The sequence below is a fragment of the Pelodiscus sinensis genome, chromosome 3, assembly GCF_052426305.1.
Source record: "Pelodiscus sinensis isolate ZL-2025 chromosome 3, ASM5242630v1, whole genome shotgun sequence".
NCBI lineage: Eukaryota > Metazoa > Chordata > Testudines > Trionychidae > Pelodiscus > Pelodiscus sinensis.
The window spans coordinates 1,459,336-1,471,396 of record NC_143054.1 but is presented as its reverse complement, the minus strand read 5'-3'; the positions used below and the strand labels follow the sequence as shown (position 1 = coordinate 1,471,396).

The 12,061-nt window shown below is 48.7% G+C and overlaps 1 protein-coding gene across 7 annotated transcripts in view; it reads right to left on the bottom strand.

Moving 5' to 3' along the window:
• Window positions 1-12,061, bottom strand: part of ASXL2 (ASXL transcriptional regulator 2) — a 192,105-nt gene that overhangs the window by 45,932 nt on the left and 134,112 nt on the right. For all 7 annotated transcript variants that reach the window (XM_075923200.2, XM_075923201.2, XM_075923203.2 and 4 more), the window contains one exon: window positions 247-362. In XM_075923200.2, the coding sequence (XP_075779315.2) occupies window positions 247-362 (116 nt within the window). The remainder of the gene's footprint in view (window positions 1-246; window positions 363-12,061) is intronic.

Genomic DNA, 12,061 nt, shown 5'->3' with positions numbered 1-12,061 from the left:
CATCCTTAGTCATGAACAGAGACTGCGTGTCAACAGGCGTGTCGCTGCCTCCGCCTCCCCAGTGAAATCCACTTTGGCCAGAGCCTGGCAGTGCCGTGGTCGGACATGGGCACCCGGCGGCAAAGGACCCAGCCCCAGTGAAACTGCTCAGAGAGAGGCAGACGCAAAAGCTCTGAATTCTTCCCCTGCTGACTGGAGCAGCGACTCGGCGGGTAGCCGCTCAGAACCAGACCCCAGCCCACGCACCTGTTTGAGCGCCTTCTTGCTGTGCTTCTGGGAGGGTGAGATGGCTTTCCCCACCGGCAGGGAAGGAGACGGGCAGCCTGGCTGAGGGGAGCAGGCCTGTGACAGTCTAGATGGCACTAGGGAAACACAAAGAGAAAAGCACTGAAATAATTCCATCAGCCATGAGGACACGCCCCCGGGCATCGCTCTTTCCCATCGCCTGCCCCCCGGGCTGTGGTAGCTGCAATTCCGGGGACGCCCCTTTTCTTCTGGGGGATCGTTTTCAACGTGTTTTGCCAGGAAAGTGCAGGGCAGCAACTGTGAAGTGGCAGCTGATCGTCATGGATGATGTCACTCCATCGTCCCCCCGGGCAGCCAAGGCACTAGAAGAGGGACCCGCGCAGCTTACCAAGTGGGCCACATTGGGACCACTGCCCCTTCCCCCAGACAATGGAGGTTGCGCTGCGGTTCCACACCAGCACTCACACCTCAGGGTTTGCCCTCGCACTACCTTCTACTCAGCCCTGCCCTCCAGCACGTCAACGGAGGGGCGGCTGGGAGCAGGAGCAAGCCCTTTGCAACGGACCTCTGCTGCCCATCTCCCTTTCAGTTCCTCCATTGCACGCTAACCCCACCGAACCTGGACTGGGCTGGGCTCCTCTCCTCTCCTCTCCCGCCTGCATCTGGCCCAGCTCAAACTCTGCAGGGTTAGCTCACCCATGGTGGAAAGGAACAGGGCGGGTACTGATGTCAGACTGGTCAAACTGGCACAGTGGCCCACAAATGACTCGGAACCACTGTCACGCTGCGTCCTACCACCACACATGCTCTTCACCGCCCTGGTGACCCAAGGGAGATTAGAGCAGGAAAAGAACGTGGTTCTACCCTCTCTGCCTAAGAAGCTAGACCAGGCATGTCCAAAGTCCGGCCCGCGGGCCAATTGCGGCCCGTGTTCCGGTTTAATACGGCCCCCAGGTAATTTGGCAATATCTATCTTTTATGGCCCCCAACGAATCCATTTGTATTGATATGAACACATTGTAAAATCTCAGTTAATGTCAGTTGGTCTAAATCAGTTATAAATATATTTGGACACAACATGTATACTTGGTGTTATGCTCCTGTTCATATTTTTTGAACTTAAAAGTTGACAGACAACCTTTATTACCAATAATATGTAATGTACTTTACAATGTTCCTGACATATATTTCAGCTTCCTGGATTTTTTTTTCATCTGGCCTTCAGATATGAAAGGCAGAATGATTTAACACCTGTTTAGATTTGTCATCCATGTGACGAAATGAAAAGTATGCCGTTTGCAATAAACTTTGCATAAAATAGTTAATTTGCATTTAATTTTAATGGTTCAAAGAATGTCAGGCAAAATGGTCGGCCCTCGCGCATGTTCACTTCATCAAATCTGGCCCTCTTTGAAAAAAGTTTGGACACCCCTGAGCTAGACTGTCCTGGAGGGGAAAAGCCAGCCTCTGTTGTCGTCCTCTCCGGCTCCCCCCACACTACGGGCACTCCAGCAGCAACGCCACGGCAGAGCGGCAGTGGAGATGCTTCCTACAGAAATGGAAGGGCTTTTCCGTAACTGTGGGAACTCCACTTCTCCAAATCAAACAAGACCTCAATCTCCAGGCCATGTGGACTTTGCGAGAGGTCTCACTGCAGCAACCAACTAGGAATAGGGACAATTTCCAGAGACCCAAATCACTGCTGACCACATGATCCATCAAGCCACACAAAGCCATCTGCCGGAGAGCACCATGTCAGTCACGTGGCTGACAGCCCACCGCGCTCCTCCCTTCCCTCATTCCTGCCCAGAGGTGTGAATATTGGTGCCCATCACTGAAATTATGTGATAAAGCCCCCAGGCATTAAGGTCACACAGACACATCTGTTCAGGATGTGGGTCATACAATGGTAAGTGAATCCAATAAAAGGTGGGGTGTAAAATGCAACAGGTTCAAACCAAGGACATGAAAAAACATAGAAAACCTCTGAAATCAGCAGTGTGTCAGATTAGTAAATTAAATAGAAACAGACAACTGGTCAAAAATACAAACGATACATGTCTGCATTAGGGATGTGAGCAACTAGTCAACTGTTCGATAAGCAGAAGCTTATCGGACAGTCAGTTAGTGAGGTGACTAGTCGCTTCCCCCCCATGTTACCTCGATCAGAGGTGGCGTAAGATGAAGCCCATGCAGCACAGGCCGGGCCTGAGGCCTAGCAAACAACAGCCAAACATGGCTAACAAAGCAAAGCTAAGCTGTGAGCAAGAGGCAGGCCCCTGCTCACAGAACTTGGCAGAACAGAGCCGAGAGCGCAAAACACTAACTGGTGCTAGGTACGGATTGCAGAACAATAATTGGTACCGGGTGTAAGTGGAAAGCACATGGTACCACCAGCTCATTAAAGACCTTGGTACCCACACCCCACAGATACCGACCCAGGTCCAGGAAAGGGTCTAGAATGACAGCATGATGGATAGACATGATCTAATCAAACCACGAGGTAGAGGGTGATGGGTGGTATCTAAGTAGCGTCAGAGGGTGGCAACCTGACACATCAGCAGTGAGGTGTGACTTGTTGTACCTGTATATAAGGTGGTGTCTTGGGGGGGGGCAGTCTTTGGATGACCTAGGGGGCAGTGGAAATTTCCCACTGATTGAGTCATTCCAATGCTACAGGGTACACATGTGTCCTGGGTCAGTACAGTCCACTGACAACTCTGCATTTTGCTTTACAATAAACCTGGCTTGGCACCTTCGATCCTTATCCAGTTTGTGGTCTTTGGGGGCTCTCTTGGGGTCTGCTGTGGAGACTAAGTGCACAAGTTATCACGGCACATCACTGAGCACATATACAAGCAGCCTTCTGGTTCTCATCATCCACAGAGCCAGAGACCTGTGAGGACACCTCGGCAGTAAATCCTGACCCCTCCTGAATACCTACAAGAGGCAGCGGGGGAGAGGGGGGCAGAAAGAGAGCAGGAGCCAGTTTAAAAGCTGGTTCCTCCACTCTCGCCACTTCTGCTGCGAGTCTGCTTTTGAAACATACAAGAGTCCTGCTGGGGCTCCTGTACATTTCCACGGCTCAGGCACCACAGGGAGTGTGGGGCCAGTCCCTTGCTGGTCCTGAGCTCCCCATGGGGCTTCTGCTTTTGAGCTGTAGCAAGAGCCCTTATAGACTAACCGACTAGTCGATGGAAATCCCATCGACTATTCACTGGTTAATTCCTCTGCGTTTCACACCCCTAGTCTGCACACCAATACAAGACACTGAAAAGCACAAACACATGAGCTAGCATACCTTGCTGTGAACAAGGGTTTTGATAGAACAGGCATCGCCCCACTGACAGCCTGCATACCGAATGGGGTGGGATGGCATGCAGTTAATGGAAGCTGTATCTCCATCTCGACAGAAAGCCCTGGTCACACTGGACGAGGTGCCCTAAGCGCCCACAGGCCTCCCCTCGTTAACGAGGAGGGCAGCTGCAAACGGGGTGCATAAGCTATTGTATGAAGACAGATCACTCAAACAGGGTTGGCTGCTATTGGCTTTGAGACATTTGAACTGTAGGAACACAAACCACATCCTCTCTGAAACCAATCAAGTCAGAAGTTGCTCGTTTTGTGTGCAGCAGAACAGCTAAAACCACGAGAGCCAACTGCTTTGCCTCACTTGCATTTCTCAACGGCCCGTGGAACGTGTTCTAAGTCGCAAACTAAACTTGTTGCTCCTCTGAACTAGCACGAGCCAGACATGCTGAGAAGCGGATTCTCATCTCGGGATTGACTGGCGCTGGTTTCACACTGGCATTCTCTGGGCATGGCAGCTGCTGGCTCTGCCCTGACAGCTGTAACCACAAGGAATTCTGAAGAGGGAAGGAAGCATTTGAAAAGTGAGCAAGGTCACAGTTTACTTTAGCTTCTGGCTCACCAAGTGATGGGTACCTAGTGGTGAGGATGTACGGCTCTCTGAACCCACAACACAGACAGGCCTGGGCATACTGAAAAGCATGCCTACATAAACTTGAACCGACAAATGCGTTTCTCGGGCATGCATCTGCTGTGGGAGTTCTCGTTCCTGTAAGTACAAGGTTTTAGAAGCTGAACTTGTTTCCTTTAGATTTCCGAAGCTCAGCTAAAACGCGAGTGTCTCTAAAGAGAATAAGCGCAGTGCGGTTTGTCTTCTCAAAAAGGCTCCACTTGCACTTTGTAACTTGCAAGGGCCACGTAACCGTAAGTGTGGCATTTTGTACACTTTTCACATGATCCTGCGTGGAAGAGGGAACTCATGCTTGCTGATGCCACTAGACTGCTGCAGCACTTGTTGCAAAAACAGTCTCAAGCTCTGGCGGGTATTCTGAAAGTGACGGATGCAGCTGGAAAGTCTGCAGGGGCCATCCAAATTTAGAACATTAATGACCTGGTTTGCTCTACAGTCGTGCCCCAGCTACCAGCACCAGAGCTAGGAACTGACCAGTCAAGCATCCCCCACACAACCAGGCAGCAGCGGCAGGGAGGGAGCACACAGATATGACACAATATTGGGTTTTTTTAAAAAATCAGTTGGGGGCTGCACACAAATACGAAGCAGAAATACCCCTCGTGACATGGCCCCCGAGTGAGAAGCAGAAAGGCCCTCCCCTCACACACCAGAGTCTAGTAGGTTCTGTGCCCATGGTGGGGCAGCAAGGGGGCCGGAGTGCCAGCATGGCCTCCCCCATGCTGAGGGGCCCTGAGCCTCAGGGGACCGGACCCAGACAAGCCGAGGGCCTGAGATTCCCCCACCCCTGCCTGAGGTCCCACGGTATCTCTCAACAGGTAACGGCTTTGCCTTGCCAGGTTACACAGGAGGGAAGACTGCGGAGTTGTACTTGCCCCAAGAGAACACAGGCAAGAGCTGCACACACTGAGCTCCCCAGAACATCCCAATCTACATGGGGAGTGGCCAAGTGGCCAGTGACAGAAGCTGTGACCCTAGCATGGGCTAAGAACAGAAGCACGCCTAAGAACAGTCACGGGTGTGCCGTGAGAGGTGTTACCCTCTCCATTCCAAGCAAGGGGGAGTGCATGCTGCATGCACAGATGCTGGAAGGTTTTTCTCCCAGTGGTACCTGTCAGGTCGGCTGCGGAGCCCCCGGAGCGGCGTTATGGCACTGCATATAGGTCGTTGTGCCGTTCCTTCTTGCTGGAAACTCTGACATAGGGCGGGCAGGCAGGTCTTGGAACGGACATGACACCACATCTCAGAGTAGGGATGTAAGCGACTAGACAACTGTCTGATCAGCAGAAGCTTATTGGATAGTCGATTAACGATGTGACTAGTCGCTGCCCGCCTGCTGCCTCTATCCGAGAGAGGCAGCAAGTGGGGGGAGCAGAAGCCAGTGCTAGAGGGAGCCAGCTTAAAAGCCATGCTCCCTGCAGGGCTTCCTTTTGAAATGTACAAGAGCCCCATTGAGCTATGCGCCGCAGGGAATGCTGGGCCAGCGGGGCTTCCGCTTTTGAACTGTAGCAGGAGCCCTTATAGACTAATCGGATAGTCGATGGAAACCCCATCAACTATTCGATTAGTTAATCGAAATGTAACATCCCCATCTCAGAGAACAAGTCACGAGGGAGACCGCTCCATTACAGACCGAAGCGAATGCGGCACCGTCTCCAGCATGCTGAGTAACGGCGTTGTGGGATGTCAGTGGCCAACAGATCACGTCACTGCTCTACAGACGCCCTGGATGGGCATCTGAGCCAGGATGCCATGGACTGTGGAGCGGGCAGTTAATGGAGGAGCCAGACCCTTGGCCAGGCCATAGAAGGTCCTGATGCAGGCCGTAATGCAAGAAGCCACCAACGGAGAGGAGACAGGCCGGCCTTTCAGCCTGTCCGCGATGGCAGCAAACGGGCAAGTTGATTCACTCAACAGTCTGATGTCCAGGGAGGGGAGGGGACAGCTGGTGTTGGCCACATGTGGTTTTGACTGGAACACTGGCAGGAAAAGGTCCCGATTGGCACGAAAGGACGAAACCCCTTTTGGCCCTCCTGGCTGATGCGATAGCAACTAAGCCGCCTTCCAGGAAACCAAGGAGGGAGCAGGTTGCCTATGGCTTGAGGAAGGGCCCCATTAACCTAGATAGCACTAGACTGAGGCCGGAGAGTGGGGGAGAAATGGGTTGCTTTACATTACAGCAGAATCTGTCTGGACCCTTAAAGAAACAGCCGACAATGGGATTAGCACACAGACAGCAGCCCACAGAGCCGGGCTGAACGTGAAATGGCCGCCAGGTGAACTTTGACCTATGCTGTTGCTGGGCCCTGCTGCTTCAGATGAAGTAAGTAACCCAGGCTAACAGGAATTGAGGCCTCCACTGCAATCCCTCGATGAAGAACGAGCAGCGATGGCCACCTCGACAGGCGACTGCCATTGCAAGGCCCATTGCCTCCCTGTTGCCTTGTACTTCCATGACTTCACCTGTATCATGCTTGGTTTCACCCACCTCCGTCCAGAATCGCTGACATTTCCCCCAAGAGACGTGTCACTTTTTCCTCGGCCACGCGAGACACAGGCAACGAGCTGCCTGCCATGAGAATGTCAGCCCTACAGCTTAGGTGCTTTTCCAAACATCTTCCCAAACTTCTGGAGATTTACCCGTCACCTTCTGTTCATCCTGTGTATTATTGGAGCACCTGGCATGGACCAGGACCCCCCGGTGCTGCATGAACACAGAACAAAGAACCGTGTCTGACCAAAGCAGTGATAATCTACGTCTGAGACGGGAAACAAGGGACCAATACAGACAGGGCAGTGCAGGAAACAGCGTCAGGATGGCAGGCAGGGCTAGAGAGGGGAAATCGCTGTCCCAAAGAGCTTAACTATCACTCGCCCAGGCAGACACAGAGAAGTGAAAGTATTTCCACCCATGGTTTACAGATGAGGTGACTCGCCCAAGGCCCCACAGAATATCCATGGAAAAATCAGAAATTGGTCTCACTTCCCCCGAGCCCCAGGGCTGTGTCCTGCCACAGAACCATAGAAACAGAGGCCTGGAAGGGACCTCAAGTCATCACCTAATCGAGCCCCCTGTGCTGAGGCAGGGCCGAGCACACCTCCACTATCCCTCACCGGCGTCGGTCTAAACAGCTCTGAACACTGCCCTTGGGCAACCGCACAGACGCCTCTGGACCCGTGTCTGCTGCTGAAGCTTTTCCTAATGAATAACCTAACCCTTCCAGCAGATTGTGCCAACCCCTTCTTGCCCTGACTTCAGAGGGCAGCCGGTCACTGTCCTCTCTAACAGCTCTGGGCACATTTTCAGACAGATCAGTTCCCACTCAGTGAAGGCTAAACATGTCGAGTGCTTTTTACCTTTCCTCCTAGCACAGGACGCTAAGGCTTTTATCATTTCTGTTGCTCTCCTCTGGACTCTCTTCAGTTGGTTCCCATCTTTTCTCCAGTGCGGCGCCCAGCGCGTGACACAGCACTCCAGTGGAGGCCACACTGGCACTGAGTGGGGTGGCACAGCTGCCTCCCCGCCCTACAAACACCACTTCTGTGGAGATAGCCCAGGAGGCCTTTTTTGCAATTGCATCACGTTGTTGTGTCAGTGAATGTGCAATCCACCGTAACTCTCAGACCCTTCCCTGCAGCACCCCTGCCTCGCCAGGCAGGCTTCATTTTCTAGTTGTGCATTTGATTTTCTTCTTCCCAGGTGCAGTATTTGCACTTGGTGCTGCACTTTATCTTCCTGCTTTCAGACCAACGCTTCCGTTTGTCAAGCTCTCACTGAATTTTAGTCATGTCTTGCAACGTGCGTGCAACCCGTCCCAGCTTGATGCCATTCGCAGCGTCTATCACCATCCTCTCCACTCCATTATCCAAGTCATTAATGAAAACATTCAATAGCACCTGACCCCGGCTGACCCCAGCAGGGCCCCACTAGATACATCCTCCCTGTCTTATTGAGAACTCTTCTTTTCTTCAGCTAGTTGTGCATCTACCTTATAGTAACTTCAGCTAGATCCATGTCTGATTAGTTTACTTAGGAGACCGTCATGTGGGATTGCCTCAAAAGCCTTATGAAAATTGAGATCAGATCTACAATTTCCCCTCATCCACTAGCCCTATAACCCTGTCAAAGAGAGAAATTAGGTCAGTTTGGCATGATTTATTGTTTTGAGATCCACTTTAGCCATTACTTTTTATCCCGTTATCCTCCGGGGGCTTACAAATTGATTGTGTAATAATTTGTTTATGTATCTTTCCAGGAATCAAAGTCAGGATGACTGGCTCTAATTCCACAGGTCCTCTTTGCTCCCCTTTTCAAAGATAGGTACTAGATTTGTCCTTTTCCAGTCATCTGGGACTTCACCCATTCTCCAAAGGCATTTGCTAACAGTTAAGAAACTAAAAGAAGAAACTGCTGAAGCACCCTCAGATTAATTTCATTGGCCCCTGCTGATGTGAATATATTGAACTTTCCTAAATATTCTTGAACCTTTCTTACCCTATTTCAAGCTTGTGACCCTTGCACAGTGTCGTTAATATTAATCATGGTAAGTATCTAGCCACCATTATCCTTTTTAAATGAAGACTGAAGCAAAATAAGCATTTAACATGTCAGCCTTCTTAGCTTGTGCATTATTAGCCCCCGTCACTACTAAGGAGAGGGCCTACCTGTTCTTTCGCCATTCTATTGCTCCTCTGTATTTACAGCATCTCCTCTTTTGACACTTTTGACATTCCTTGCCAGGGCTAACTCCTTTTGTGCCTTAGCCTGAGTCTGTCCTGGCAACGCTTTTGCTATTCTCTTGCATTCAATCTTAGCCATGCACCCGCACTTTCACTTTTCGTAAGATTCCTTTTTCATTTTCAGATCACTAACGTGTTCCTGGGGCAGCTATATTGGCGGCTGACTATTCTGCCTTTCCTTCAAACCAGCACCATTTGCTGCTGTGCTTGTAATACACTTTGAGCAACTGACAGCTCCCCAGAAGTCCATTTTCTCTTTTGCTTTTCTTCCCATAAGCCCTTTCCTACCACTTCTCTGAGCTGCTAAAGTCTGTGGGCTTGGGGTTTAAGTTTGCTGTTCTCACCCCTTTCTTCCCTTAGAATCATAGAATGGGATATTTCATGACCACTTTCACCCTAATGGCCTTCCACCTCCAGCCTTGCAACCAGTTCCTCCATGTTGTTCCTAATCAGGCCTAAAATAGTTATTCCCTCCTTCCTTCCTCTACTTTCCGAAACAAAATGTTGTCCCCCAACACATTCCAAGAGCTTACTGAAGTTTTCTCTTTTACGGTAGTACTCTTTCAACATACGTCTGAGCAGCTATCGCCCCACATTACAGCTAGTCTTGTTTTGGATATTTCTGGTACTTGTTCTGGTACTGGATATTTCAAGCGTGTTGTCAACCTGTGGAACTCCTTGCCAGAGGAGGCTGTGAAGGCTAGGACTATAATAGAGTTTAAAGAGAAGCTGGATAAATTCATGGAGGTTAGGTCCATAAAAGGCTATTAGCCAGGGGATAAAATGGTGTCCTTGGCCTCTGTTTGTCAGAGGCTGGAGAGGGATGGCAGGAGACAAATCGCTTGATCATTGTCTTCGGTCCACCCTCTCTGGGGCACCTGGTGCTGGCCACTGTCGGTAGACAGGATACTGGGCTAGATGGACCTTTGGTCTGACCCAGTACGGCCGTTCTTATGTTCTTATGTTATGCCTCTTCTCCGCCTCCAGCTGATTTGCTGGTCCATAGTAGAGCCATACCATGATGTATGTAGAAGATTAGAGTTGGAAGAGACTTCAGGAGTCAGACTCCAGTTCCCTGTTAAAAGCAGGACTAACCCCAACTACATTATCTCATCCAGGGCTTGGTCAAGCTGGAACTTAAAAACCTTGAGGGATGGAGATTCCAACCCATCTCAGTGCTTCCCCACCCACCTAGGGAAACACGTTTTCCTAATATCTAAACTAGACCTCCCCCACTGCAACCCTGCATAAATCACTCACTTAAGCATCACTTTGCCAACCATTGTAGTGAAGTGATTTCTAGGGAAGACCATTGCAGCTGTTTAGTAGCGCACAACAAATTAACACAATCATGTGGATCAGGAAACCAAAAAGTATCACTAACTGCAGCTGCAAGGAGAGTTTAGGGAGGCAGAATATTTATAAACTGCAACAGGAAGGGGATACAACGGTTCATTGCTTCTAGATCCTTGTGAAATTAAATGCATATGTTGTTCATGACATTACACAAAGGATGAATATAAGCAAACAACAGGTGTTAGAGGCAAGATTAGAAAGGCAAAGGCACAACACGAGCTCAAACTAGCTATAGAGAAAGGGAAACAAGAAGACTTTCTGTAAATACATTAGAAGCAAGAGGAAGACCAAGGACTGGGAAGGCCCATTGCTCAGTGAGGAGGGAGAAACAGTAACAGGAAACTTGGAAATGGCAGAAGTGCTTAATGACTTCTGTGTTTCGGTCTTTACCAAGATGTCTGATGAAGGAATGCTTAACATAGTGAAAGCTAGTGCAAATGGGGTAGGTTTAGAAGATAAAATAAAAAAAGTTAAAATTACTTAGAAAAGTAGATGTGTGCAAATCACCATGGCCTGATGAAATCTATGCTAGAATACTCAAGGAGCTGAGAGAGGAGGTATCTGAGCCTTTAACGATCATCTTTGAAAAGTAATGGATGATGGGAGAGATTTCAGAAGACTGGAAAAGGGAAAATATAATGCCCATCTATAAAAAGGGAAATAAGAACAACTCAGAAAACTACAGACCAGTCAATTTAACTTCTGTGCCAGGAAAGATAATGGAGCAAGTAATTAAGGAATCCATCTGCAAACACCTGGAAGATAGTAAGGTGATAGGTAACAGTTACCATAGATTTGCAAAGAAAAAAATCATGCCAAACCAATCTGATAGCTTTCTTTGATAGTATAACGAATCTTGTGGATAAGGAAGAAGCGGTGGATGTGGTATACCTAGACTTTAGTAAGGTATTTGATACAGTCTCGCATGATCATCTTATCAATAAACCAGGCAAATACAACTTAGATGGGGCTACTGTAAGGAGGGTGCATAACAGGCTGGATAACTGTTCTCAGAGAGTAGTTATTAACGGTTCACAATCCTGCTGGAAAGGCATAACAAGCGGGGCTCTACAGAGGTCTGTTTTGGGACCAGTTCTGTTCAATATCTTCATCAACGACTGAGATACTGGCATAGAGAGTATACGCTTATTAAGTATGCAGATGATACGAAGCTGAGAGGGGTTGCAACTGCTCTGGAGGACAGGGTTAGAATTCAAAATGATCTGGACAAACTGGACAAGTGGTCTGAGAAATAGGATGAAATTTAATAAGGACCAATGCAAAGTATTCCACTTAGAAGGAATAATACCGGTCTACAATTTTTTAGAAGTCGTCTGCTTCAGAGAAAATGTGCTATTGATTATGTATTTTGATGTGCTGAATTCAAATATGACAATTAAAACAACTGATTGGCTACTGTTTCCAAGATATTTAAGTTTTTACATTTTACGTCTATGTATATTGGGGAGATAGTAGAGTTTTAATCATAAATTGTAAACCTAGGTCTTTTCATGTGTTTATGGTTGCTTTACATGATAATATTTCACCTGTCCTGTTTATGTAACACTTTAAAAATCAGCAAAAGGGTTATATAAATAAAATTTATTATGAAACAAAAGGCAAAAAACTATTATGTACATAGTATAGTCCTATTCAGTATCTACTCGGCGCTTCTTAGCTTGTCTCCTGTATTCATTAAATGGAGCATCTCTTGTCACT